Source organism: Lissotriton helveticus, chromosome 11 (genome assembly GCF_964261635.1).
Source record: "Lissotriton helveticus chromosome 11, aLisHel1.1, whole genome shotgun sequence".
Taxonomy (NCBI): Eukaryota; Metazoa; Chordata; class Amphibia; order Caudata; family Salamandridae; genus Lissotriton; species Lissotriton helveticus.
The window spans coordinates 594,640,858-594,668,442 of record NC_136072.1 but is presented as its reverse complement, the minus strand read 5'-3'; the positions used below and the strand labels follow the sequence as shown (position 1 = coordinate 594,668,442).

Here is a 27,585-nt window from a genome sequence, read left to right as displayed (position 1 = left end):
CCTGTGTACATGGTAGACTGAAGAACTCTCAGAAACAGGTTAGGGCATTTCAAGCCCAGTCCAAACAATTTTCTACCATGATTATACAATTTATTCTAAATCTAAATCTTAATTAACAGATATCGACATACCCTATTACAATGTACACGGTTAAAATGGAATTTGAGGCCAATACTGGTTCTCTGCGCAATTAACTATGATGACCGCGTGTCAAAGTAATTCAATTATTAGATTTCTACCAAACATAACCAGCTTACGAAGTATCAAATTTATAAACTACAAAGATCACCAAACCAGTCTCCCAGTCCCTCCAAATTCTAATATTGTCTTTGACCCGTCATTGTCACTACAACAAAAACATTTAAAAAAGGGCAATCACAGTCTGCGGCTAATTCATTGGTAATTACAATATTAAATTGCTCCTATTCCTTTGAATAATCACAGAAGTGTGATTGTCATTCAGCGTGCCAATTCTAATACAGATCACACTTTTATTTTCTTGTTCTGTATATAACTTGAGGTGCTCTTATAAGAAGCGAACTTTCAAATATATCTCAAAATCACTGGTGCCTTTTTTCTGATATAATGTATTGTGGTTTTATGTCAAATGTATTCAGGGGTGTTTTCTGATATCTCAACATAGCACATAAGCATGTTAAATTTGGCAACTACTAGACTGTATATATTTTTTTTAACTAACAATAAGTACGTTTAAAATGGTAATTTAGAGTCCTTTGTTTAAACTCCACAGACTTGAAAAAGTCTTATGTAAAGTGTTGGCTATTTCTCTATATTAAAAGGACTTTCCTGCTTTATATACAAAAATGGGCAAAACATAATTTGAAAATACTACAGTTCAATTTTTCAATAAACTCTATTGGGTCTGATTAGATAACAAAAGTGTTAAACATTATACAGAACATCTATTAGACAAAAATTCTCAAATAGCAGTGTTACAAACTGTGACCCACAAAAATAAATAGTCAATGTAAACATAAAAACAGTTATAAAACTAGGTTTAAAATATCACATAACAGCAACAGCCCTGTGATTGATGGCATATTGAATGAAAACAGCAGATGAAAAGCAAATCTTGGTAGAGGCCAATGCTTGCTAAAAAGTGAAGGCTGTGCCACAGTAGCGTATATTCGCCTCATTTAAGATGGCTAACAGATCTCATTTTCTCAGTAAAATACAATTTGCAAAAAAACAATAGGCATTGAGCTCTGGCTGAGTGGGTCATCACAAGGACACACGGGCAAGTAAGAGAAATACTGAACCGGAAATGCAACAAATAAGCAAATAAACAACAAATGCAAATAAGAGAAGCACTTCACCGGAAATGCAACAAGAGAGTGTACAATCCATGTTATACTTGATGCAAATGTGAACTGCTCTGGTTTGCGAAGATATGGGAAACTTAGGTAGGTAACCCATCTGTGGATGAGTGTGCAATGAAAAGAAAATGTTGAACAGTTCTGATTGCATCATTCGTAGCATGGTGCATATTTATCCAGCACCCTCATATACAATTAAAGACAGTAAATTACTTCTGCCACATGATATACAAGTGTAAATTTGACTTTCCTACTGCCATCATTGTAATAGTGCCCTTCATAACAGCCCAGAATGGGTAACATTTGACATAAATGGTAAAAACGAGAGGAAATACATATGTTTGGCGGTCAACTGTTGGTGAAGGATAGTTATCTACGGGCAATAACTGTGTAGCAATAAGCAACCGAAAAACATTGCCTTTAATGAATAAACACTGGCAAAAACAAATGTGGAAGAAGTACTTTAGCCTCCAAAAACGGATTTAACTCCACAACTATCAAAATCTGCCTGTGTGTCTGTTTCATCCTAGTGATTTAGAGCGGAACTGTGACTTCAAGGAAACTAGAACCATGAGGCTTATTTAGGTAAAAAGCACCAGGTCGATGAGGGCTTACAGAAGACCATAGGAATCGCAGACCGGTCATGTCCCTGATCTATCTGGATAACAGGGCCAGCTGCCAATTACATGCAGGGAGTGCACATGGACTGGTGCTCTGCCTGCCCACAAATATGCCCGCCATGCTGGACGTGCACGAGCACGAAGCAGTATGAGCCACTCACGCTATCACAAACACCAGAGATCTAATTCAATGCTTTACATCTAACATAGCAACAAAACAATCCCTGAGGAGTGTGGCCTTGGGTAAAGGGAAGAGAATGTCACACTGAGATTTGACTGATGGCCCTGGTTTTAACCAACTATTTCAGAAAGATGATTGCCCAGAACACAAAACGCTGAACTTGGAAAACATTCAAAAGTACCTGCTTTATGTCACTTTACAATAATTGAAAAAAATTCTAGTGGGCGATTAGATGGACAGAATCAAAAAGACTTTCTATTAGACCATGTGCTGTAGAATGAACAGGTGTCAAATGTGTTGAATATAGTGCGATTACACACAAAATATATTTTATTATGGGTTCCTTACCACCGCGTCCAGGAAGTTTATGCAGCGCTGCAGCTCAGGCCGGGTCTCGCAGAACTGACGGAACAGGAGCCTCCCGATTGGCTGCTTCTCACACAGGGTTGTGTAGTCTCTCTCTATAACAGACACAACAACAGCGGTAAACCACCTCATTCGTAAAAACGTTTTAACAAAAATAAATTAAAAAGTAAATCACAACCACACACACTAGTCAGTTGATTCTACAAACTGCTAAAATCCCTAAGATATTACTGTAGTAAATTTGGTCAACTGTTCGGGTGACGTTTTTTTTACAGAATTCTGTATTCTGCAATATTTATGGAAATATCGCGAATTCAAAACCTCCACTTAAAGTATGCGTTTTAAAAAGATGTACCATGAATAGATAATAAGCCTGTGTAGTTGAAAATTAACGTTAACAAGTGACTTTATTATGGTATTCATTCAAAGGTAAGATTGTTTAAAAAATAATCTAAACTAGAATCTCAATTTAAAATAAACAACGAATAGGATAACAGAATATATAATACAAATAAAATAATCCAGATTGCTAGATCTCAATACATTGTACTCATACTGGATTAAAAATGTGGATATTTAAGACTAATAAACTATTCTGATGTATTATTGATACAAAATCAAAATTCCGATTTTTTATTGCAGTTACAGGAGGAACGGGGCAAGATGCTCAAAGAGTTTTTGCAATCTAAAGCCTGCACAAATTAGTAAACTTTGTGAATGTAAAAAGCCCATATCACGGTGCACTAAAGTGACATAGCAAGTTTCAATGTATTTGTTGTGAATCACATTGCAATTGTTTGCGAATCACAAGGAAAAGAGAGCAGTAGGCACCCCGCCGCTTGCAACACACATGTAACTAACAATTGTATGACAACTTCTGCACGTCAAACCCACTTCCCACTTTGCAACTCACATGGAAATGTAACAACTATATGACCACTTTTGCAGTTGCAAATGATTGACAAGGAGTAGTTGTTAACAACTTTCGAAATGGGAGTGTACATACGGGGCAGCTTCCACTGTGCAAATGGTAGCTGTGGGCACTTTATGGAGGAGATGCTGCCCCAATATTGTTTTTGCAAAGTGCCAAGTCTTTTTGATATTGCAATGATTGCATTTTGCAAATGTAAATAAAGAGACGTGGTGCGCTGCCCCTTGCAGTCTTCCATCTCTGCATTTGCAGCCATTTACAATGATACACACCGGAAATATTGCCTCGTGAATATTAAAGGAGAAGAATATTGCGAATTTACTTTTTGTTCCGTGATAGGTTAGTGCTTGCGGGCACAGTGCAGCGCACCGACAAGCCACAGCGTCCACAACCAGAGCGGTCCATTCATACATCTGACAAAACACTGCCGACAAGTATAGAAATATTTTCTCCCAATCCAAGGACGTGAACAACAACAGTACAGTTAGATCAGTGCTTAATTTGAGCCAGAGATTGTTGGTGCTCGGCACTTAATTGCTTGAACCTGCACATATGACATCTGCCACATGGTGGCGCTATTAGTGTAATTTAAAGATGAGCAGAAAAACTGCTGCTTGTTAATTCAATATACATTCAAAACAATTAATACCTGCCACCCAAGTCATTCTTCAAGCATTGGCAGACTCGAACAGTCTGAACTGTCACACTTAAGTGTGATGGTTAGTAGCTGTGTAAGTATAGTGGCAATGTGTGGTGCACACAGTGGTGGCGTTCTGAAGAGGGCCCCGGCACATGTTCTTTTTTTACAAATTAAGTTAGATGCACGCCTATCCATGTGTAACTGTGAATGTAGGAATTTGTAATTTTATAGGAGTTAAAGAGCAATTATTATCCCCACTTTGTTTTTGTGTGCATAAAAATAAATACCATTTTTTTTTAACGTGGATATTTGTGTAACCATACTGGATGACAATACGTGTCTGATTCACAGGAAATCAACCACAGGAAAAAAGCGCATCTACAAATCTAAAACATGAAAATAAAGAATTCAACCAGTGTTCGAGGAAAGATCACACAACAGTGGAGAAGTATCACAGCAGGAAAAACAACACACAAAGACAAGAAGAAAGGAGCGCGAGAAAAAGAAGATTAAAAGAAAACTCAAGGAAGGCCATAAGAAGTCAACCAACATTCATAGCCAACCTTAAAAAACAAGTTTGGCTTTCCACAAGAAACGACCTTTTCTTTATCAGGTAGTAGACTAATTGGTAGAGCGCTTCGCTGTGGCAGAATTCTTAACCAAAATCTTTTTAGTCCGAGCAGAAGAGGTAGGATTTTGAAGAAGTTTGCTGCATTTTTTTAACCACGGGCTAAATGTTTTTCAAATACTTTACAGCTAACATGTGGACACTTCATTATATTTTTAAAGCAACATCACAGGATTTTTCATTTTTTCAAGTATTATAAAACTTGTTCAGTACACGGTCTGCTCTGAGAGGCTGCAAAACTGAATTCTTTTAGCAGTATAAAAAATAAAAAATTAAAATAGAAAACAAGAACTGGTAAATCCAGGGTTGGCGATCCCCGTCAATCTTTTGGCTTTGTCAGTACTTTTGTTTTGTCATGGTTTTTTGCAAAACTCACTTGTTAGGGAAACTGCTGGGTCCACACCAATGAAAAAAAAATACCCAACGGTTAAAAGCAGAAATATTTTTGGGGGCTCTAAAAGCACGCACTGCCATAGTACTCTCTACACTTGAGGGAGCTCTTTTGTGTGTGATGGTGCTGTTTGTAAAAGGAGTGTATAAAGCCACTGATAGTAAAGGTAGCTAGCCAGTGGCTGAAGTGGGCTGGCCCACTGTCCTATACTGAAGGCTGCAGGCTATAGTGGATGAAATAAAAATGTGAATGACAACAACAGATCAGTAGATGAAAGTGCAGGCTGAATGCCCCTATAAGTACATACAGGATACATTTAAATGCAGTAAAATCAAAAAGGAACATTGAAAATAAGCAAATAAAGATTTCTGTTGAACCCGTATTTAATGAAAAAAAATTAAAAAAAACACTGATCAATTGTATAGCGCACCAGGGGGATAATACAGGCCCCCGCATCCACCGCAGTGCAGGGCGGCCCCCTAGATGCAGGGGGAGGCCTCAGCACAGTACTCGGGTCTGAGCGCTCCAGAAAAAATCCAGAGCGGGGGGGCCTCCCTGTACATTGCAGGGGGACCCCTTAAACTTTCGTTACACCACTAGCGCACACTGTATTTTTCCCCAAGCTCAAACACTGAGTGTGTTGCAATTACACAATTCAATGCCATTGACAGTAGAAGGATATATATATATATATATATATATATATATATATATATATATATATATATATATATATATATATATATATATATATATATTTTTTTTTTTTTTTTTTTTTTTTTTTTAAGTACATGCCAAGGTTCTTGCCATGAGGCCAAGTAGCTTGCGCAACCCATTGTCCCTGCCAGCTATACAAATGACAATACCAACACACCTACTAACCATCACACTCCTACAAGTGTCACAGTTTAGACTATTCCAGCAGGGGTGTAGCTCAGTCAATAAGATTAGGGGGGGGGGGGGGGGGAGGGGGAGCTTCAGATTTCCCTACAGTCACGCTGGGATGACTTGTTAAACACATTACTACAGAAGCAGGTCATGAGGGAGGCTTAAGAGAGAGGATGGGGTTGTTAGGGGCACTTAAAACAAAAATTTTCAAATTCATCATAATTTGTAATGCCTTCAAAACAGAGACAGTGTGTGTATGTGTGCGTTTTTGTCAGTGTGGGCATGTAAAAATCCCAGGTGAAATCCGGGAGACATTTCATCATACTTACCTCAAAGCCTTTGTCCCCAAACTATTTACTAAAGAATACGTTTCCTAGGGGTGTGTACACCCCCAAAACGCCTCCCTGATGCGTTGCCCCTATATTGCCCCCAAAACTAAAAGAATGACTTGGGCGGCGGGCAGTCACTTTTAATATATATTGAATGAATAAACAATGATTACCGTGTTCATCTGGAAAAGAAGACAAAGTGCCCCTATGTGACATACTGTCATAAGAGCTGATGTTAACAACTAAGTGCTGCTGCCAAGCACCGGAAGCCACCAGCTCAAATTAAGCACTAGATATAAGCTTGTGAAGACCATAACAAAATCTGAAGCACAGACTTGCAGTTTACATACAGACCTATCCAGCTGTTATTGGACCGGTCCCATTGCACAGCTGTCGTCACCCCATGTCACGCACACCAACGTTAGCCAGTACGGCCGCTTTACCAAACTGTGCTGTACATTCTGGGACTTTCAGGCCCATGCTTCTAATAAATGTGAAACTACAGGCCTTGGCAAGCAAAGTGAAACTGAACTGCTATGACACTTACCCACATTATATAAAATACATTTTTGTTAAGTACCAAGCATGAACACAACACCCTTTCTAAAGTTACAAGCTTGCAATCGAAATTCCTAATAACATTTCTGGTGTTCGGACTGCATCGACATTTAAAGGGTTACAGATCTGCGCCGCAGGCGAAACACTGTCTCACTATGTCATGCTCGGAGATTTATTCCAGATGAAAGTAATGCTTTGGAAAAACAGCACATAAGGTGGAGCAGCGCAACCTCGCAACTATTTGTTACAGCAATAACCAGAGGGCATTTGTGGGTCACAAACGCGTCGGGGAACTGCGGGGCTCAAGGGGAGAGAGAGGGGCCATCATTTAACTCAACCCCAAACCACAAAAGACTTCAAGAAAGCAAAACGATTCTACACATTTAGTTCTTCTGCTGTCTACCTAAAATAATGTTTATAATGGTGCGTCTTCTAAGACTTCTTTGAGAATAATAATGAGTATTTTGAGCAAAAGAGTGCTGCGTCTCCGTAAACAGCAAGCGCTATAACACACAACTGAATAATACGCACTTTATCAGTGTCAAAGGTTGAAAGGCCAGCTCCGCCCACTAGGACTTGGGGAGAGGATGTGGTCCGTGGGCTAGATTGCAGACTTTGGTCCGAGGGTTCGAGCCTCGGCGTCGCGTCCACATCATGTGATTCTGGGCAAACCACAATCTCCTAGTGCCTGAATGTGTAAAGTAATCGATGCTCGTGTAAAGCGCTCCAATATCTTCGAGGGTCGAGTTCGCGCTATATAAATCTGCATTATTTATTTATTTTTTTCTTTTAATTGCCCGAACCTGTGACGTGAACGCGGTGCACACATCTCCGCAGCCAGCGCATTAACCCAGTCATCTTACATGGCACCTTGACTTTTCTTTGTTATGCGGTTGAATGTCTCCAAGTCATGAGCTCTGGTGAACAAAATGTGAGGCGGCGGCCTCTGTGCACATCGCACTGCCCGCGGGGTTCGTGTTTACAACAGAAAGTAATAGTTGGGGCGGGGGATAGGGAAGTTTCGAGGAATGAGCATAGGACATGCTGTGGTATCACTCAGAGAACAGCTTGAAAAAACATATCATATGAGTTACAATTCCTCTAACAGACACGGGTATTCAGGTTGCATTTTTACTCCATGAACTGCCCCAACAGGCTCTTCTCTCGGTGGGAGTGAAACCCTGACTAAACTTTTGTTTTTATTTAATTTTTTGCATTCCAGCTGTTTTTTTGGTAGTTGCACCAGAAGGAAGCAACAGGAGTCTTATTTTATTATTTATTTATTTATTTGTTGAGCTTGCTTTCCTTAATCCCTCCCACGCTTATGACGGAACCGCTCCGTCACGCCCCTCGGGTGGGCTGTGCTGGTGACGGAGCGGTTCCTTCACGGCCCGCTCACCGCGCCTGCGCGGCGCGTTCTATTGAGTGGGCGGGGCCGTGACGGAACGCTCCGTCACAAGCACAGCCCACCCGAGGGGCGTGACGGAGCGGTTCCGTCATAAGCGTCGGAGCGCCCCGCGCCCCCCCCCCCCCCGCCCCTTAGCGCTGTGGCAGAATTGCCGCCGCAGCGAAAGGGTTAAACTATGGAGCTGGTGCGTGCACGCGTAGGTTCACGAAAACAAAAACTGCAAATAAGCTGAGCAAAGCAATAAGTGATAACTTTCCATCAACTGCCCCAATCACACATATCCTTACAACAAACATACAGTTCCGGATTAGGGCCTATGGGCCCCACTCCTTTTAGGGGCCCGGGACAATGGATACGTCTTGCAAAAGGTAGACTTCCAAGATATCCTGAAATATTTCACAACAAACAAATGGAGGAAAAGTGAATATTTAAAGTTTTGTTGAATTATTTAAAAAAAATTACAAATACTTTTTGTTTAATGACATCATTAATTGCTAATGTTTCGTTTTGTGTAACAAAATTGGTTTATTCAAATTGTTGGTTGGTAAAATTAAAAACGTATAAGGAGATCATTTGTAAGGGGGGTCCTGGGATTTCGGCTGCGTAGAGGCCTCCATAGGGTTTAATCGGGCATTGATAACATACATCACACAGGAGAGCACATCATTCTGATGTTGAAACAAAGCAAAAAAAGTGAAATGGGCTCGAGTGTAGAGAAACTAAAAAACTGTTCTGCAACTTGGAGTTCAAAGGCAGACTCCTGCAGTGGACACCTACACTAGCCTACTGAGCCTCTAGACCCAGCTAGCCATCATGCCCGTGCCTACAGAATAATGCAGGTGCCATTTTGTCTTTTGTTTTAATTGACCACTCTAAGTTAGTGGACGCCACTTAAATCTGTAATTTTTTTTTTTTTAAATTTTTTTTTATGAATTGTATAAAAGCATGTTTGTGGTAGAGCGCCCAGCAACAAATAGTAACTGCCAGGACCTACAAAAAAAATGCAGGAGTAGGTGGGGAGAAGCTCTAGGGAGTGGTGTGGGGGGCACAAAGTTGGGAGGGGAAAGGAGGGAAAAAACCAGCACACAGGGGCAACACAAAATGTGGGTCGAATGGTCTGGGGAGGGAGCAGCACACAAGAGAGAGAGCTGTACATGAGAGAGAGAGAGCTGTACAATCTCTCAGGCCCTCAATACCATAGACAAGGCTGTACATGCGACTAACTTGAGACTGCAGCAACATCGCATGATTTGTTTGTTATATTACACCCCGGATAGAATTGTAAAATGGTCATCAGGTAACAACGTTAATGATGAGTGGACTACATGCCTGAAATGTGGGTTAGACGCGGCAGATATTAAGCATATGTTTCTACTGTGTCCAGAACTGACAACATTTTGGCAGAAAGTAGAAGATATTTTACTCCAAAAACTAGGGATAGGAGTACCTCTACAGATGTCTGAGGTTTTGCTAGGGTACAGCTACAGAAATATTTAAAAGCTTGGTCACTATTCTGTTAGTAGCAGCTAAACTAACAATAACTAGGGTGTGGACATCCCCGAAACCTCCAACTGTGACGGATTGGTGGCTCTTAGTGAGGCATATATATGATATGGAATTCTCACTGGCCGGGACTAGAGGGATGCGGTCTATTTATTGCATGGCAATATGGGAACATTTTTTTTTAATGATAATACATACTGTTTTTAAACCGCAATGCAGGAAAAATGCAAAAATCCACCATACATTTTTTATTTATGTATTTCTACTGTTTTTTTCCTTTTTTTTCTTTCTTTAGTTTCTGAAAAGGAGTATTTCAAATGTTTATGTGTTTATATGTATTTTGTTGATTCATATTGCGATGCCTTTATCAATAAAGACATTTAAAAAGAGAGAGAGCTGTACATGAGGTAGAGAACATGGAGTGTGGGTCTGGTATCCGACAGTGAGGAGAAGGACTCAAGGGAGTGAGGAAACACAAGCACTGCTATGAAGTGCTCAACAGAAAAAAAGTAGTTCCATAGAAGTGAGTAGTGAAAGGATTCAAATCAGCCAATCAAAAAAGAGGCTATGCTCTAAGGAACGGACAAAAACAATGAAAGACATTGAATAAGAAGCAAGTAAATGACCGACAATAAAGCCAATAAATGGTGAGGAACTGGCAGGTTCTAAACCCACTAAGTTTTAGGTAAGCCCACAAAAGAACTTTTGTAACCAAGTCAAGTCAAATGATCTTTATTCGGATTGTAAAACATCCATAAAAGTACACATAAAATCCAGCAGAGATAAAAGCGCAGATTACGTCCCATTTGATTACAAATTCATAGCGATGCAACTTTTTCCATGTGCAAAAATGCAATCGTTAGTGCAAGATATACAATGTGCAATGAGCAAAGTGCAAAATATGCATAGTGCCAGTATTTCAGTCAATTAACAGAGAAGCACGCGACCGTACAGCTGTTTTAAGAAAGCAGCTCACTCTAAAAATGGCCTCGTCCGTTTTTAACAATAACAAATCTTTAAAAGCTAATTTAAAATCCATCAGAGCGTTTTTTGTACAGTACGGCATTAGAAAGTGCAAAGTGTGCATTCTATAAAAACCACAAAAGAAAATAAAATGAAGCAAACTTTGTTTGCCGCCTATATTACAGGGACAGCTTAGATTTTCCACATTTTTGTTAAATCCTAACGGGAAGCTAAGTAGATTTATAATGCTTCCATCCCTGAACCGAAATAGCAAACTCCTGTTCCACCTGCCAAGCTTTAAGCGGAGGTAGCCCTGGGGCAGAACAAATGGTTTATCACTTGGCTCCATGAGGGAAGTATATCTAACTGTGGTCGGCTTGGCCAAATCACGCCTTAGCCTCTCCTTATGGTAGGAATCGTAAAGGGCCTTTTTTGTTAGGTTCTTATGCGTGTGGTTAATCAGTTGCGGGGATGTAAAAAGATTACCTAGCCCCACACTCGATAAACTATTTTCCACAGCCTTAAACCAAGGTATAAAGTTAGCCCTCTCGCAATTTAAGCAGTCCGTAATAATATCACGTGACAGGGAGGCAGCAGGATTACACCAGATTTTTATCCAGAACAATGGAGGTCGAGATCTTATGAAGTCCTCTATATAATGGAGGTTTAATTCCCTGTGACAAATGTGAGTTGGTGCGCTAGTGACCCCCCCCCCCAAAATCTTCCGACAAAATCTATTTTCTTCAGTCTGTAGTTGGGTACAGTTAGAGTAACCCCACACCTCAGCACCATAGGTACCTACAGGGAGACATCGTGTTCTATAGATTTGTAACAACAACATGATCACGTCTGCCTGATTGGGTTGGCGAAGGGAGGTTAGAGAATTTATAACCTTACTCATTTTGTTCCTTCCCTGAGCAACATGTGGTTGCCAGGAGCCAGTGTTTGAAAATAACAAACCAAGATAGGGGAAAGTGCAGGTGCTTTTTAAGATGTTGTCCCCTGATTGGATATGGCTTATTTTATAGCTTTTAGGGCCGCAAGACATTATAAAAGATTTTTAAAAATTGGTGCAAAGGCCCAAATCTGCCATATATTTAACAAAACCCAGGATTAAAATTCGCAAAGCATTGGGTGTGCGGCCCATAAGGACCGCATCATCCGCATAGAGAAGTGCAGGGACAGGTTTGCCATTAACTTGCGGAACATCATTAGTTATTTTAGCCAAAGAAACACTCAAATCATTTATATACAAAATAAAAAGCAGGGGGGCCAAGACACAACCCTGTCTGACCCCCCTGCCGATTAAAATATCGTTAGAAACTTCACCATCATTGTTAATACGGACACGTGCTTTCAGGTCGCTATGAAGAAGTCGAAGTTTATCAAAAAATGAAAAGGGACACTTGTTACACCTTACAACCTTAGGTTTAAGGAAGAAGAGTACCCTCAAAAACTCAATGCAATTCAGAGTGCGGTATATGTGTTTCATCCGCCCCGCATTGTAGATTTGGCAGTTATCATTGGGATTGGGTATCGGTTTGATCATTCGTTGCTACAGCGGGGGAGATCGCTTGTTGAGCGCAGAGCCGCATGTGGAGAGTTTCCTGACTGGTGCTGACTCTGCCCCCGGATGACCCGCTGTAGCAACGAATGCGGCATATTCAGAAACCAGACAAATTGTTTTTATCCTGAAAAGATCAAACCGATACTGCACAAATAGTGTGAGTATACATTTTTGTTTTCTTGTAAGTCCTGACGAAAGCTCCACAGACCCCGAGGGCCTAAGGAGCTGAAACATGTCGACGAATTCACAACAAGCTTAATACTTATAGACCTTGTAACTCGGTCTACATTAAGTACCATCTCTTTTCAAAACCAATTGGGAACCTACCCCTCAATAAATCCCTGGGGTTACCTTCTCAATTTTTAATTGATTTTCTGCACATCATTTTTCTTTTCCTTTTTTCACTTTGTAAGTGGGGAAACCCTCAATCTCTGGACACTGCACCAAATAACCCAGAGGTGCCTCTGGATGAGGCTGGCAGCTAACACACAGAAGTAATCCCAATGATAACTGCCAAATCTACAATGCGGGGCGGATGAAACACATATACCGCACTCCGAATTGCATTGAGTTTTTGAGGGTACTCTTCTTCCTTAAACCTAAGGTTGTAAGGTGTAACAAGTGTCCCTTTTCATTTTTTGATAAACTTCGACTCCTATTCCGGGGAAAGAAACTGACACAGAAATTCCTCATCCCTCCATATTGATGAACTTCGCTATGAAGATGTGCCAGAAAATAAACTAAAGATTCAACTAGGCCATAATTCAGCAGGACAGACCATAAGCGGGAACGGTTAACAAAATCGAAAGCAGAACTTAAATCCATAAAACCAAAATATAAGGGTGATTTTTTGGCAATCGTATATTTGGCCATGAATAGGTTTAGGTTCAAGCACTGCTCCACCGTGCCAACTTTACTTCTAAAGCCTAGCTGGCAGGGATGTAAGATGGTGTTTTCTTCTGCCCAAGTACTAATTCTGTTAAAAAGGACCCTGCCTAGGACTTTTAGTGTATTGTCAATTAATGATATGGGGCGATAGCAACCAGGGTCGAGGCTATCGCCTTTTTTAAATATTGGGACAATGGTGCTGCCAGACCATGTTTCCGGGACAGTGGTGAGGGATAAATCATTGAAAACGTTGCATAGCAGGGGAGCCCAGAGATCTGGTTCAGATTTAATTTGGTCAATAGATAGGCCATCTGGACCAGGGGCTTTGTTCCCAGCGCTTTCAGTAATAGCATCCTCCACCTCCGACAACAAAATGTTTAAGGGCTTGATTGCTGGGGTGATTTCAATTGGGTTACCAGACGCAGAGGCATCATAGATCTTAGAAAAATGGTCAATCCACACATCCCCTGTTATGTTACAGTTGATAGGGGAGATATTAGAGCCCAATGATCTAAGATTCTTAACAGCCCTCCAAAACCCTGCAGCATCTCGTAAGGCGGCTGTGCGGACAAGCGAGTCCCAATGATCTTTTAATAGCTCTTCAGATCTAATTTTTAAACAGTGTTTATATCTGGATCTCAGAGTCCTTACCAGGGACGGATCATGCGGAGCAGCAGTAAGGGCAGCCCTGAGTTCCCGGTTAGCTTTAGAACATGAGGTGTCAAACCACCTAGGATTGATATTAATAAGGGCTGGGACAGGTTTGGAAATTTCTGTTTTTATTGCCTTACAGAGCTCACAAAATGAGTTGACAATATCGAGCCCCGGGCTGGAGGTTGATAGACAAACCGAGACTAGAGTAGGATGTTTTTTGATAACTCTAGCCAGGACATCCTGGTTGTCTATCCCCTTCCAAGCCACCCTTAACCTGTCCGTCGATGCAATTAGGTTTTTAGCCCCAATTTCTGTTTTCTTCCTCAGGGTTTTAATTGATTTAATTCAAGTTAGAATGGGATAATGGTCACTATACGGGGACCTGATAACCTTAGATTTCAATAAAAAATCCTCGAGGAGAGATGAGAAAAATAACGTAATCTATGGTGGTAGAGCTCCCACGCCCGATATAGGTAGGGACGGGTACATTGATCGCATCAGTATCTAATTTCTCCATTACGTCAACTAAATCGTGTGATGCCAACAGGTCAAGTAATTCTTCTCCTCTCCTACAGGGTGGAGTTCTGGGATGGATGTGAGCGTTAAAGTCACCTCCCAGGCAAATGCCATCAAATGTGCCGTGTTTTTGACCATCCACGACTTCATCAATGAAGTTAAACAGATTCAGAAAGTTAGTGTTAGGGTGGGTTATAAAGTCATTGTTATAGAAGTTAATAAGACATAACTTTAACCGGCCTATATATTTCAACGCCATGAAGTTATTGTTATTAGTTGGCAGTAATTCAATTTTAACTCCAGCTGTAATTTTGACCCAAGTTGATAAACCCCCACTGGGGCGGCCAATGGGAGGAGAGGGGACAATCAGATTATGGCAGCTATATCCCTCAAGGAGTAGCGATCTTGTGCACCAGGTTTCCTGCAGCATTAAAACATCAAAACTGGTGACCCAATCAGTCCAGGACTTTATGTTCATTTTGGCATTGAGGCCGACAATATTCCAACTCAAGATTGATAATTCATCGGAAACTGTGGTAGAAACATGGCCCTGAGCACCCTTGGTGGGGTCCGATGACAACCTACACCTGCCTGGAGAATTAGGCGATATTACAGTGGGACAGATGGACGAATCACCTGCGGGGCCTTCCTTATTGGTATGATCACTAGCTGAAATGTGAGATGAAATGTCTAATGGTCAGTCCAAACTACATGTATCTGCTAGTGCAGTGTATCTATTAAAAAGTGGGAAAGACGGTGGCGCTGGAAAGAGTGGAAAGGACGGTGGAGCTGAGAAGAGTTGCCTGGGTGGTGGCCTATAAAAATAGCCCAAAGGCAAGGGGGTAACAACAGTAGATGGTCCAGGGTAAATACTGTTGAGATTGAGTATGTGTTTAGCAGTGCCTGGGTACCTGAAGTTTAGAACAATGCAGTCCCCATTAAAGTCTTTACGTAAGGGGCCAACCCAACTTACACGACGGGCAGACAGAATTTCGTTTGAGATGTCGTGGCCTACCCCCTTGTGCTTGGTCAGCCAGTCAATACACTTATTGTTTAGCTGGACCCAGGACTCACCTTGTCCCTCCTTAAGGGGTGGGACGCCTGCCAATACTAAGACGTATGGGCAGGCGTCAGGTGGTAAATGGAGGGCAGGTTCTTGAGATTTTCTGGGTCTGCTGGTTGTTCCTTCCTAGCGTTATTACAGCTTTGGACCGCAGGTTTCACAGGTATTGTGTTAAGGCCCTCCTGTCGTGTGCCATTAGATGTAATGGTGGTGTTAGAGGAGGCGGCAGCTGCGAGAGGAGTGGGTTTGGCTTTAGTGGCAGGTTTAGTTTGCCCTGTGTTGGTGTGACTAGATATATTATTAGCTGTTGGGGTACTGCTGGCAGGTTTAGGGGCGCCCTTCGTGCTACTACTAGTACTAGGCGCGCCACACAAGAAAACCTTGCCAGCAGACTCCAGGTCTTTCAAAAGGCGATCACCCCTCAGCTGGTCAAGACTAATCGCCCCTTTCCTTTTTACCTCTTCCTTTTTAACTAAGTTTTCTAATTTATCTAGCCTTTTAAAAACAATATTAAATTGCTTGATCATTTGACATTCCAATTGTTTAAAAATAGAGTCCACAATTGTCTCAATAAAATTCCCATTGGGCTTGGGTTGAATGATGCGCTCAGTCAAAAACTCAGTCTGTGTGCCCAAGGAATTGTAGTCATCAATAGAAAGGGTTATGGGAGTAACCGAATCAGCAATTTGCGGCATTTCGATGTTAACAGTGTTACCCTCAGATTGTTGCTGTTTCCCTCTGGTCAATATGCTCTGCGGAGTTGGTTGGTTTTTATTACGGGCAGGTTGCTTCCTTTTATTTACAGTGGATTTCAGGGGGCCCCTTTTCCTTTTGCCCTCGCCAGTTTTATTGCTTGTTGACGGGGGTGAAGTTACGGACTGTACAACACAGTCAGGCTGAGAGGCAATGGTTATGACCGGACTGCTGTCCCCAGGCAGCATTTCCAACGATGTTACCATGGTAGATGGTTTCAGGATGGTAATTGCTGGAGATAGCGGACGAGTATTAGAAGGGCTAACTTGGGGTGACTGTAGGTCAATAGTGCTGCAACCCAGTGATATCCTCCTTTCCGTGTTAGCAATTTCCTCCTGGACCATTGTTAGGGCGTTTTCCAGTAAGCATTCAAAAGAGGGAGGTGGAATAGGGGAGCCGACAGGGGCAGGCGTTATAGACGTGTTATTACGCTTCCCCATGATGATTTAACCCCTGCTCACCTATTGTTGCAGATGTCAGAGCTGTGGCCCAACCCAGCCTCCTCTGGCCTCTGAGGGCCTAAGAGGGCCCGCCCTTTGCCCAGGCTTAGCCCGGCACACGCTCGCGCGCGTCCCGCGACGCGGAGGGAGCGTCCTGTTGAAGTAGCGCCTCCGGGCGCGCTGTGGCCGGAAGCAGGAAGTGGCCGCAAAGCTCCCTGGGAGCTGTAGTCTCTAGCCGCAAGGTGGAATGCAGTGGCGGCAAGACTTACAGCGTTTGGGCCCCAGGAGCGAGCGGGCGAGCGTCTGTCCGGCAGGTAGGTTCTCCCTTCACTGGTTACTTCAGTTTGCCCCCGCTCCACCGAGGGAGCGTCCTGTTGAAGTAGCGCCTCCGTGTTAAAATCTAGATCGTGGTGTAAACATTATCGGCGCCATCTTGTCAGATCCATACGTGCGCGTAAGCAGCAGCCATTTTGAATGCCATGATCTCCCTGCCCACTATCGATAGCCAGCGCGTTTTCCCCCCCCCCTCACCCTCTCGCCTCTTAAGCATCCCCCGCGCTCGGACAGCCCCCGATCTCTCCTGCCTGGACCATAACGCACCTCCAGCGCGACCCTGCCTCCGAGCCACATCCCGTGCCGAAACCCCCACACTCTTTCATCTCATCCATAAAACGGGCCCTTTGATAACCTCTTCCTCCTTGCCCGATTGTCCGGCCCGACCCCAGGCCATCACTTAGCCCAACAGATGCGGTTTATTGCCCCTACTGTAGGACCTCGCCTCACATCAAAGGAGCGGGGATTAATCAATGCCCTCACACCCCTAGATCCGATCGATCGCCCGCATTCCTGTTCCCAGCGGAATGTCCAGCTGCGCGATAGCCATCATGCTGAGATTGGGGTGGGGACTCCTACTGTAAATATGTGTGGGAACGGGCCTTAACCGGGGATTCCAAAGACGCCTTTTCCGTAGTTCAAAGCATTACCAAGAATGTTTTGCATGTAATAAAGTAATAAACCAGTGTATAAGAGGCCAGGCCTCAGAGATGTTGGGAGAGCACCTCGAGAAGATACCCTGTTGTCTGATTTGACGTGTTCTGTTCCGTCGGAAATAAACTCCTGTTTCCTGCCTTCCAGTCTCCAGCGCCTGCCTCTTTATTTGGTAATCGTGAGTTGGGTGAGAAGCGGCTAACGCCGGGCAAATATGGGAAAGGGGTAATCGACCTGACCTGCCTGAACCCTTGATTCCACAATTGGCGCCCAACGTGGGGCCCATCAGCGACACGTGGATCCAGTGGGAGAGGTCCCGACGACGGAGTGAACGACTGCAACGATCGGGAAGTGCACCTGCCCGATAGACCCTCGTCTGGCAGCCGATCATCCGAACTTCACTGGTTCCGAGCAGACCTCTCTCGAGTGATCTACGGTCCTGACTGGGAACCATCAGGAGTGCCACAGCAATTACGGAGAATAGAGGACGATCGGGCGCTGGAAGCGGAAGACGAGAAACTGTCCATACGGTCCGGGTAAGGTCGTGTAACACGACAAACTGGGAAATATTTGATTGTTTGATTGGAAAATACTAGTATTACTCTCCGTATTGTTGGTCCCCTTGGAGATTCTCTGTCTGCAAACGGAGAGGAATAAAAGTATTCTCCCTTCCTTTGCAGGTAGTGAAGGGTAGGTAACGCAGGCCTTTGCCCCCGTTGTAATCCGTCGTGCCTATCTTTCTCCCCCACTGATTGATTGTTTGCCCGAACATTGTTTGTTCGAGGATTGTTTTCTCGAGAATTCACTGTCTACAAACGGGGAAGGATAAAAGTATTCTGTCCTCCTTTGCAGATAGTGAAGAATAGGTAACGCAGGCTTTTGCCCCCATTGTAACCCGTCGTGCCTATTCCTTTCTCGCCACTGATTGTTTGATTGAACGGACATTAATTGTTCGATATTGTCTCTCTCTCTCTTTGGGTATTCCCTATTTGCGAATACTGCAGAATAGATATATTCTGTCCAGTCTTCGCAAAGTAGTGAAGGATAGGTAGTGCAGACTTTTGTCCCCATTGTAACCCGTCATGCCTATCTTCTCCCCATTGGTCAGTAGTTGGTTCAGCCCGGACCGCTTATTAGAGGTGGATCATCCGGCTCCTCTGGAGGGCACCCCTAATAAGGAGATGTTTTTAAAATATGGACTAGTCACCGTAGCTTATAGTAAGTTATGGAATAAATATACTAAAAAGGATCAGGAAAGTCAGTGGCCACTGATAGGCTCCTTCGATGACGCGAGAATAAGCGTGCTGGAAACAGCCCTTTGTAACAATAAAACCACGCCCACTATGCTTGATAGTTTCGGCATGTGGCGCAAAGAAGCAGAGCAACGAAAGAAAGGAGAAGAAGCAAGAATAGGAAAAGAGTTACGAAAGGCAGCCCACCTGGCCGCTAAGAAACTAGAAGAAGAGATAAAAGAAAGAGAGGAAGCCAGACAAAAGCAGGAATCTGAGTCGACAGGCCAGTGCCCTGTTAGGACCCCCTCTACGCTCTACCCTGAGCTGCCCTCCAAACAACGGGCGAACGATGAGTTGCTGCTAGGTCCTCCGATCATCTATATGCCCCCCCCCATATGCCCCCTCCCAACCCCTAGTACAGCACTTGCCAGCTCCGAGTGCAAATGAGAATAACCTTGGAACTAGTGCCCCAGCCCTCACGGCCTCCGCTCCGGCCGCATTAGTAACGACATCAGATGAACCCGAGACTAGCAAGCAGCCACCGGCTAGACTGAATAGATTGAGCAAAGATGAGCGGGAGGGAATTGACAAGATAGTAAAGGCACTAGTAGAACGGAAGGAGAGCGAAGAATACACGATGGATATGCACAATTCACATGCCGGTAGCCACAGACGGCATTTCATTTTACGGTTTAGTTACCACACCCTGAACGCATATGAGGATAGGTATCAGAATCGGGGTCCTGCTAAACTGACAGCGTTATATAGAAAAGTCGATATTGGAGACGAGGCCGAGCGTGACGCGGCGGACCTCTTCATGCAAACGCTTGAGGTTTTCCGCCACCTCACGGAACAGAAACCGGAAGTTAAGATTACAGTTCCCGAAACGACTGGGTCCTCATCAGAAGTAGGCAACACTATGATGCCTATCAGAGAAGCCGCCCCCTACTGGGTTCCCCCACGAGGTCAGGGAATGAACGATATCAACCATGCAGATGCACAGGGGAGGGTTGTGTACAACTGGGTTTATCAACCACGGGATCGGCAAGATATTTTAACTTTTAGGCAAACCCTGCCCGATTTAAGAAAGAACCCGACAGCATTTTATACCGAACTAGGTACAGCCTTGGGCTCAACCATAATGACTCTAGCGGACATTGACTTGTTTTTCGGGTTATGTCTGCCGGCTGATGTGTGGAAGCAAATCCGAAAAGTCGACCACGCAGATCTGTTCGGACATACCTGGAATCAACTCAGTGAACTAGATAGGCAGCGGGAGCCCGGAAAGAAACCTGTAAAAGTCATACTGGAACTCCCGGACAAAATAGTTCAGAAGCTAAAGACATTGATCCCAGAGAAGAAGGTAGACTGGTCGGTAGTCACGGCTTGCCGTCAGAAACCCCAGGAAGACGTATCAGAATACTTCTCCCGATTTGAGACGGTGTTCTCCGACTACAGTGGCCAAGACATGACCACTGCAACCGGACAACACCTATTCGTGCAAAACTACGTAAAGGGTCTATCGCAAGAGGTCTCCCAAAAGTTACAGACGAGCGAGAGTAGTTGGGGGGCCTCCAAACCTGCAGCTATCCTTCAGATGGCTCAGTATTACGAACACCAAAAGAACGAGAACGAGAGGGCGACTGAGAAAAAGAAAAAGGACTTGAAAGAACGAGTGATGATTGCTCAATTGCAAGGAGTGACGACAGGAAGGGAACGGTATAGAGGCAACTACCAGCCGAATGCCCCTAGAAATTCACCCCCTAGAGACCGCACACCCACACCCGGCGCTCCACGAACAGACCTCGATGAGAACCAGTGTGCGTTTTGCAAAGGATTTGGCCATTGGAAGTCTCAATGCCCGGTCCTCCTGGAAATGATTAAAAATGAAGAGACAAGGGACATGGCAAATGGCCCCAGGACTAGAGGGCAGGGTCGAGGGCACACCCACGACACCAACAATGACAGACCTGGCAGACCGAACACATTTGACCGCCCCCGACAGAATCAGTGCCAACAGTCTGACTGCGACAACGCTCACGACTTTGCATAGGACTGCCAAGGGCAAGGAAGGGATCGAGTCAAGCTCTATGTTGACCAGCAAGGTCCTTACGTCACCGCTAAGGTCCTAGGTACGAAGTCTCCATTTCTGGTAGACACTGGCGCGACACGTAGTGCGTTCTCTAAACGACTGATTCCAAGGGCACCCTTGTCTGGCTCACACATAACATCAATAGGCTTTGATGGAACGCCCTCCACTAACCCTTTATCCGCACCGGTTTCCTTCGACTTGGACAGTAACCCCACTGACACGACGTTTCTGCTTTCCTCCAACACACCCGATGCCATTATGGGACTTGACTTACTGAAGCATTTCCGAGCTACTATCAGGTGTTCACAGGACGGGGTTCGAGTCATTCTGTACGATAACCCGACTCTGCTCAGACCTCATCATGCACGACACATGCTCTCCATCTCTGACACTGACGCATCCTTACTTGACTCTCTACCTCTGTATCTATGGGCTAAAACTGACGCTGATGTAGGACGGATGATGATCGACCCCGTGCGCATAACTGTCCGCCAAGATGCGATACTCCCAAAACTCCCACAGTATCGGATATCGCCCGAAGGTGAGAAGGCATTGGTAATGATAATCCAGTCCCTGGTAGAGGCAGGAGTGGTAGAGGAAGTAGTCAGCAATATTTGCAACAGCCCTATCCTACCCATTGTGAAGAAGCAGGGCGAGGGAGATGAGAAAGCGTACCACTTCATCATCGACCTTCGAGAGGTCAACAAGGTAGTTGTACCTCAGTACCCCATAGTCTCAGATATCGCCACCATTCTGACCCTGATTCCTTCCACAGCCACCACCTTCACTCTAATAGACCTCAAAAATGCTTTCTTCTCCATCCCCATCCACCCGGACAGCCGCTACCTTTTCGGCTTCACGTTAAAATCCCGCTCATATAGATTTTGTAGAGCTCCCCAAGATTACACAGAAAGCCCCAGCATCTATAGCCAGGCCCTCAAGAGGCAGCTGGACGCCGTTCAGCTACCGGAGGGAGTGGTGTTGGTACAGTACGTCGATGACATCCTTTTGGCGGCCGACACCACTCCACTTGCGGTCACAGCCACCATCCAACTCTTGCACTTCCTTGCGGAAAATGGCCACAAGGTCTCCAAGAAGAAGTTGCAATTCTGCCAACCCCAGGTCACCTACCTAGGCCACCTCTTGTCCAAAGACGGGAGAAAACTTACACCTGATCGAATTCAGGCCATTCTAGACACCCCTGTCCCAAAGACCCAGAAACAAGTCCGCTCCCTGGTAGGCCTCACCTCCTTCTGCCGGCAGTGGTTGCCAAATTTCAGCCTTATTGTAAAGCCACTACTTTCCCTACTAGCCAAAGATGTCCCCTTCCCACTCCCTTGGACCCCTGAATGCCAATCGTCCTTCAAAGAACTTCGAGACGCTCTTTGTTCTGCACCGGTCCTAGGAACCCCCGATTACACAAAGCCCTTCTCTCTCTACACTCACGAAAGGGAGGGGTGCGCTTTGTCTGTCCTGACTAAAACCATTGGCCCCAAGCAACGACCATGTGCCTATTTCTCTGCCACCCTTGACCCCGTAGCAACAGCCTTGCCTGCCTGCCTTCGAGCCGTAGCTGCCGCTGCTGTCTCTATCCGACAAAGTGAGGGGATCGTACTCTCGAATTCCCTCACGGTATTAGTGCCCCATGCTGTTGACACCCTCCTAAACCAGACTAAGACGCAACACCTGACTAGCGCACGACTGACCGGATACGAACTAACCCTGCTTGCACCCCACATTACGCTGAAAAGATGCACCACGCTGAACCCAGCCACCTTGTTGCCTCTGCCCGAAAACGACCCGAATGTCCCCCCTATACATGACTGTGTGACCCTCACAGACGAACAGACTAGGAGTAGAGTTGACCTCCGGACACCGCCTTCACAGACCCTGACGGAGAGCTATGGGTAGATGGTTCTTGCATAAAACTCCCCGACGGCACCACCTCAGCTGCCTATGCAGTTACCACAGCCCAAACCGTAGTTGAAACTGCCCGCATCGCGCAGCGATCCGCACAGGCGGCAGAACTGATTGCCCTCACACGAGCATGTATTATAGCGACAGGGACTACTGCAAACATTTACACGGACAGCCAGTACGCCTTCGGAGTGGTTCACCATTTTGGACTCTTATGGAGGGAAAGGGGATTCTTGACGTCCCACGGCACGCCCATCCTCCACGGAGATTTAGTCTCCGCCCTGATTGAAGCAGTTCTCCTCCCCAAACGATTAGCGGTAATCAAATGTCAGGCACACAAGAAGGTGACAGACTTAGTCGGACAGGGAAACGCGCTGGCCGACATCACTGCCCGAACCACAGCTGAGAATAGGACAACGACACGCATGTATGTGACCAGGTCACAAGCAGAAAAATGGACTGACGCTAGGGAAACTATTAGGGACATCCAGATGGCCAGCTCACCACACGAATTGACTGAATGGGCACGGGTGGGATTGAAAGACGATGAAGGCTGCTGGCGGACAAAGGACACTAACAAATGGTTGCTACCCAATTCATACCTGATCCCCATACTGACTATGGCTCACTCCCCTGCGCACATAGGATCTGCCCCCATGATCGAACTCATCTCCAAGGTCTGGCACAACGACAAAATCCCGACTCAGCCAGACGGCTGGTCCAGCAATGCCTTATCTGTTTGCAACACAACCCTGGGAAAGGAACTGTGGTACCCCGGGGAGGGTTTGGGGTCCCCGACCATCCCTTTGAGATCCTCCAGATGGACTACATCCAACTAGAAAGATGCCAAAACCTGAAGTATGCATTAGTCATTGTGTGTGCCTTCAGCAAATGGGTAGAAGCCTATCCAACCCGTGATAACACTGCCATGACCACTGCCAAAGTACTACTGAAGGAGTTTTTCCCTCGCTACGGCCTTTGTCGAATTCTATGGAGCGACAACGGCCCCCACTTCATAGCTGAAGTTATCCAACTAATCTTGAAAGGGCTGGGGGTAAAACAGAGGTTTCATGCAGTCTTTCACCCCCAATCTGCTGGCTTAGTTGAGCGACACAACGCCACACTGAAACTAAAACTGTCGAAGATAGTGGCCACCACAGGACTTAAATGGCCAGATGCCCTCCCACTGGCATTGCTATCGATGCGCTCCACTCCCACTAAGCACCATTTGACCCCCTACGAGGTTGTATTTGGGCGACCAATGAATCTCTGGACTGCCCCTAAACCGACCTCCATTCACGACGTCCCAGACGTCCAACTGTCTGATTACTTGTGCAAATTGACTAAAACATTGTCTGTCATTCATCAGCAGGTGCAGCAGGCCATCCCCGATGCTTCCAGGGGTCCGGGTCACGATATCCAACCGGGAGATTATGTGCTGATCCGGAATTTCCAACGGACGAAGAGTCTGGAACCCCGGTGGACGGGCCCCTGGCAAGTACTGATCACCACCCGAACGGCTCTTCGAGTGGAGGGGAAGCGACACTGGCTGCACGCACACCACTGTAAGAAGGTCTCCTCGACCCTGACCACGACAGAAAACGCCAGCACCCAAGAAGAACTGCTGAACAAAGACCGGCCATCATTGAACTGTTATCCTGATACCGAGGCACTCGAACTTGCAAAATTCTCTGATCCCACTGTGCCATCCAGGGAAGGGTATTTCCTGCGTCGAAAGGAGGGAGCTTTGGCTAAGTAGACCACAGACTAAGTTGAATCTCAGAACGGTAGCCTAAACACAACCAAGGGTTACCCGAAGAGAGGCTAAACAAAGTCTGCGGTTCTGCCCACTACCGAGCACCTCGAAGATGATGGAAGCGCCAGATAAGAAGATGATGGAAGCAACAGGAAATACCCGTTATCGAAACCCAAAGACTGACAGTATACACAAATCGAAGACAATTGCCCTTTTCATTGTCCTCCTCTTTTGCCTCCTCCTCATGACTTCCTTCTGGATCATGGAGGAGAGCGCACCCGCTCATCAGATATTGCTGACCACTGCACAGCCAACCACTATGAAAGAACATCACCTGATCTCCCTTTCGCCTCAGCTCCGAGAAAGGCGTAAGGAGTTCTGGAACAATTCCTTCGTGCAACTGTTGCACCAACACAACCTTGCCGCCAACGCCACAAACTGCTGGATCTGCGGGTTGCTCCCGCATGCCACCGGACACTCCGTCCCTTTCATCCCTTCCCCTTTCTCAGTTCACGGTTCTTGCCTTGCCTGGTTGATTCTCTTGCAAGAGAGCTACAAGGACAACGCCACTTCTGGTCAAACAGTGTCACACTTCTACCACGGGTTCTGGCTAAAAAAAAAACGGAAGGATTTCTGCTCCCTTTTGTCCTTTGACCTCTGGCTCCTCCTTCCAGATGGACATCCCTGCCAAGGAACAAGTCGAAATGCAGGTGTTCCATAATCCAGCCAGACCCACCTTCTCCTACCTACGGAAACGAACTGCTGCCACTCTGACGGTGGCTCTGTCTGTTATCAATGTCACGGGCCTCGTGTGCCTCGAAGGCTTGGGAACACAGCTGGTGGGTCACAGTTCCTGCCACATCACCAGAACATTGGACTCCATCAATCCCCCCTCCTTTGTTGCTTCTCCGAATATGTACTTTGTTTGTGGCACCAAAGCTTACACTTGGCTTCCAAACAGTTGGGGGGGTACCTGCTACATCGCCTTCATTCTCCCTCCAACGTACGTGGCCCCAGCCAACCATCACCGGCAGAAGCGCGCGAGAGACATTGAACAAGCCGACTCCACTGGAGCACAGTTCCTGGATGCAGTGAAGGGACTTGTTCCTCTGTGGGGCACAATGGCAAACAGCCGCGCCATCCGACACCTGACCCAGGCAGTAGAAACGACCATGAACATCACGGCTGGCATCCTCACTAACAATACGGCCGAGCTTCAGGCAGTCCGCCTGATGGCTCTTCAGAACCGCCTTGTTCTAGATGTAGTTCTAGCTGACCGTGGAGGAGCATGCCGCATCATCGGATCCAGCTGTTGCACCTATGTGCCAGATAACTCGCCCTCAGTCTACAAAGCAATCAAACACCTCCACAGACTTTCCTCAGAGGTTCACCAGGAACAGCAAGGATGGTCGCTTGGAAGCTGGTTTTGGGGCACTTTGAAGGACTGGGGATGGAGGTTGTTCACATTTATATTGATACCGGTCGTGATACTGTGTGGGTGTTGCCTAGGTATTCAATGTTTGCCACCTTTGTGTTCGCTCATTGCTAACTGCATGTGCCCTAAGACTTCGGACTTCAAAACTGAACACATGAAAGCATTGTATGACCTCGAAATAAGAAATATAATGGGGATTGACGTAAATTAACAAGCTGGCTAGATATGTTGAAAAGGGAGGACTGTTAAAATCTAGATCGTGGCGTAAACATTATCGGCGCCATCTTGTCAGATCCATACGTGCGCGTAAGCAGCAGCCATTTTGAATGCCATGATCTCCCTGCCCACTATCGATAGCCAGCGCGTCTTCCCCCCACCTCACCCTCTCGCCTCTTAAGCATCCCCCGCGCTCGGACAGCCCCCGATCTCTCCTGCCTGGACCATAACGCACCTCTAGCGCGACCCTGCCTCCGAGCCACATCCCGTGCCGAAACCCCCACACTCTTTCATCTCATCCATAAAACGGGCCCTTTGATAACCTCTTCCTCCTTGCCCGATTGTCCGCCCCGACCCCAGGCCATCACTTAGCCCAACAGATGCGGTTTATTGCCCCTACAGTAGGACCTCGCCTCACATCAAAGGAGCGGGGATTAATCAATGCCCTCACACCCCTAGATCTGATCGATCGCCCGCATTCCTGTTCCCAGCGGAATGTCCAGCTGCGCGATAGCCATCATGCTGAGATTGGGGTGGGGACTCCTACTGTAGATATGTGTGGGAACGGGCCTGAACCGGGGATTCCAAAGACGCCTTTTCCGTACTTCAAAGCATTACCAAGAATGTGTTGCATGTAATAAAGTAATAAACCAGTGTATAAGAGGCCAGGCCTCAGAGATGTTGGGAGAGCACCTCGAGAAGATACCCTGTTGTCTGATTTGACGTGTTCTGTTCCGTCGGAAATAAACTCCTGTTTCCTGCCTTCCAGTCTCCAGCGCCTGCCTCTTTATTTGGTAATCGTGAGTTGGGTGAGAAGCGGCTAACGCCAGGCAAATATGGGAAAGGGGTAATCGACCTGACCTGCCTGAACCCTTGATTCCACATCCGGGCGCGCTGTGGCCGGAAGCAGGAAGTGGCCGCAAAGCTCCCTGGCAGCTGTAGTCTCTAGCCGCGAGGTGGAATGCAGTGGCGGCGAGACTTACAGCGTTTGGGCCCCAGGAGCGAGCGGGCGAGCGTCTGTCCGGCAGGTAGGTTCTCCCTTCACTGGTTACTTCAGTTTGCCCCCCTTTTGTAACCAGATAGCTTGCACTGGCTGGTAGGCGAGACCTAAAAATAAGGTATGGCTACAGTGTATTTACTAGTAATAGAGCAAAAATAGCAGTACAAACCTGAAAACTGGAACTCTTTACAGAAAGCGACTTATCTGGGAAACACATTACCCACCCTACTGATACCATGACACACGAAGCTCATGCTGACAAAAATCTTACCTACTTTTATAGAATACATTGAAACCTCAGCTCAGTAGACTCAATTATTCCAGTT

General features: G+C 45.6%; 1 protein-coding gene across 1 annotated transcript in view; it reads right to left on the bottom strand.

Annotated features, from left to right (window-relative positions):
- LOC144791658 (G protein-coupled receptor kinase 5-like) overlaps positions 1-27,585 on the bottom strand; it is a 474,508-nt gene that overhangs the window by 212,335 nt on the left and 234,588 nt on the right. Inside the window, exon 3 of the mRNA XM_078666387.1 lies at positions 2,487-2,599. Within this exon, the coding sequence (XP_078522513.1) occupies positions 2,487-2,599 (113 nt within the window). The remainder of the gene's footprint in view (positions 1-2,486; positions 2,600-27,585) is intronic.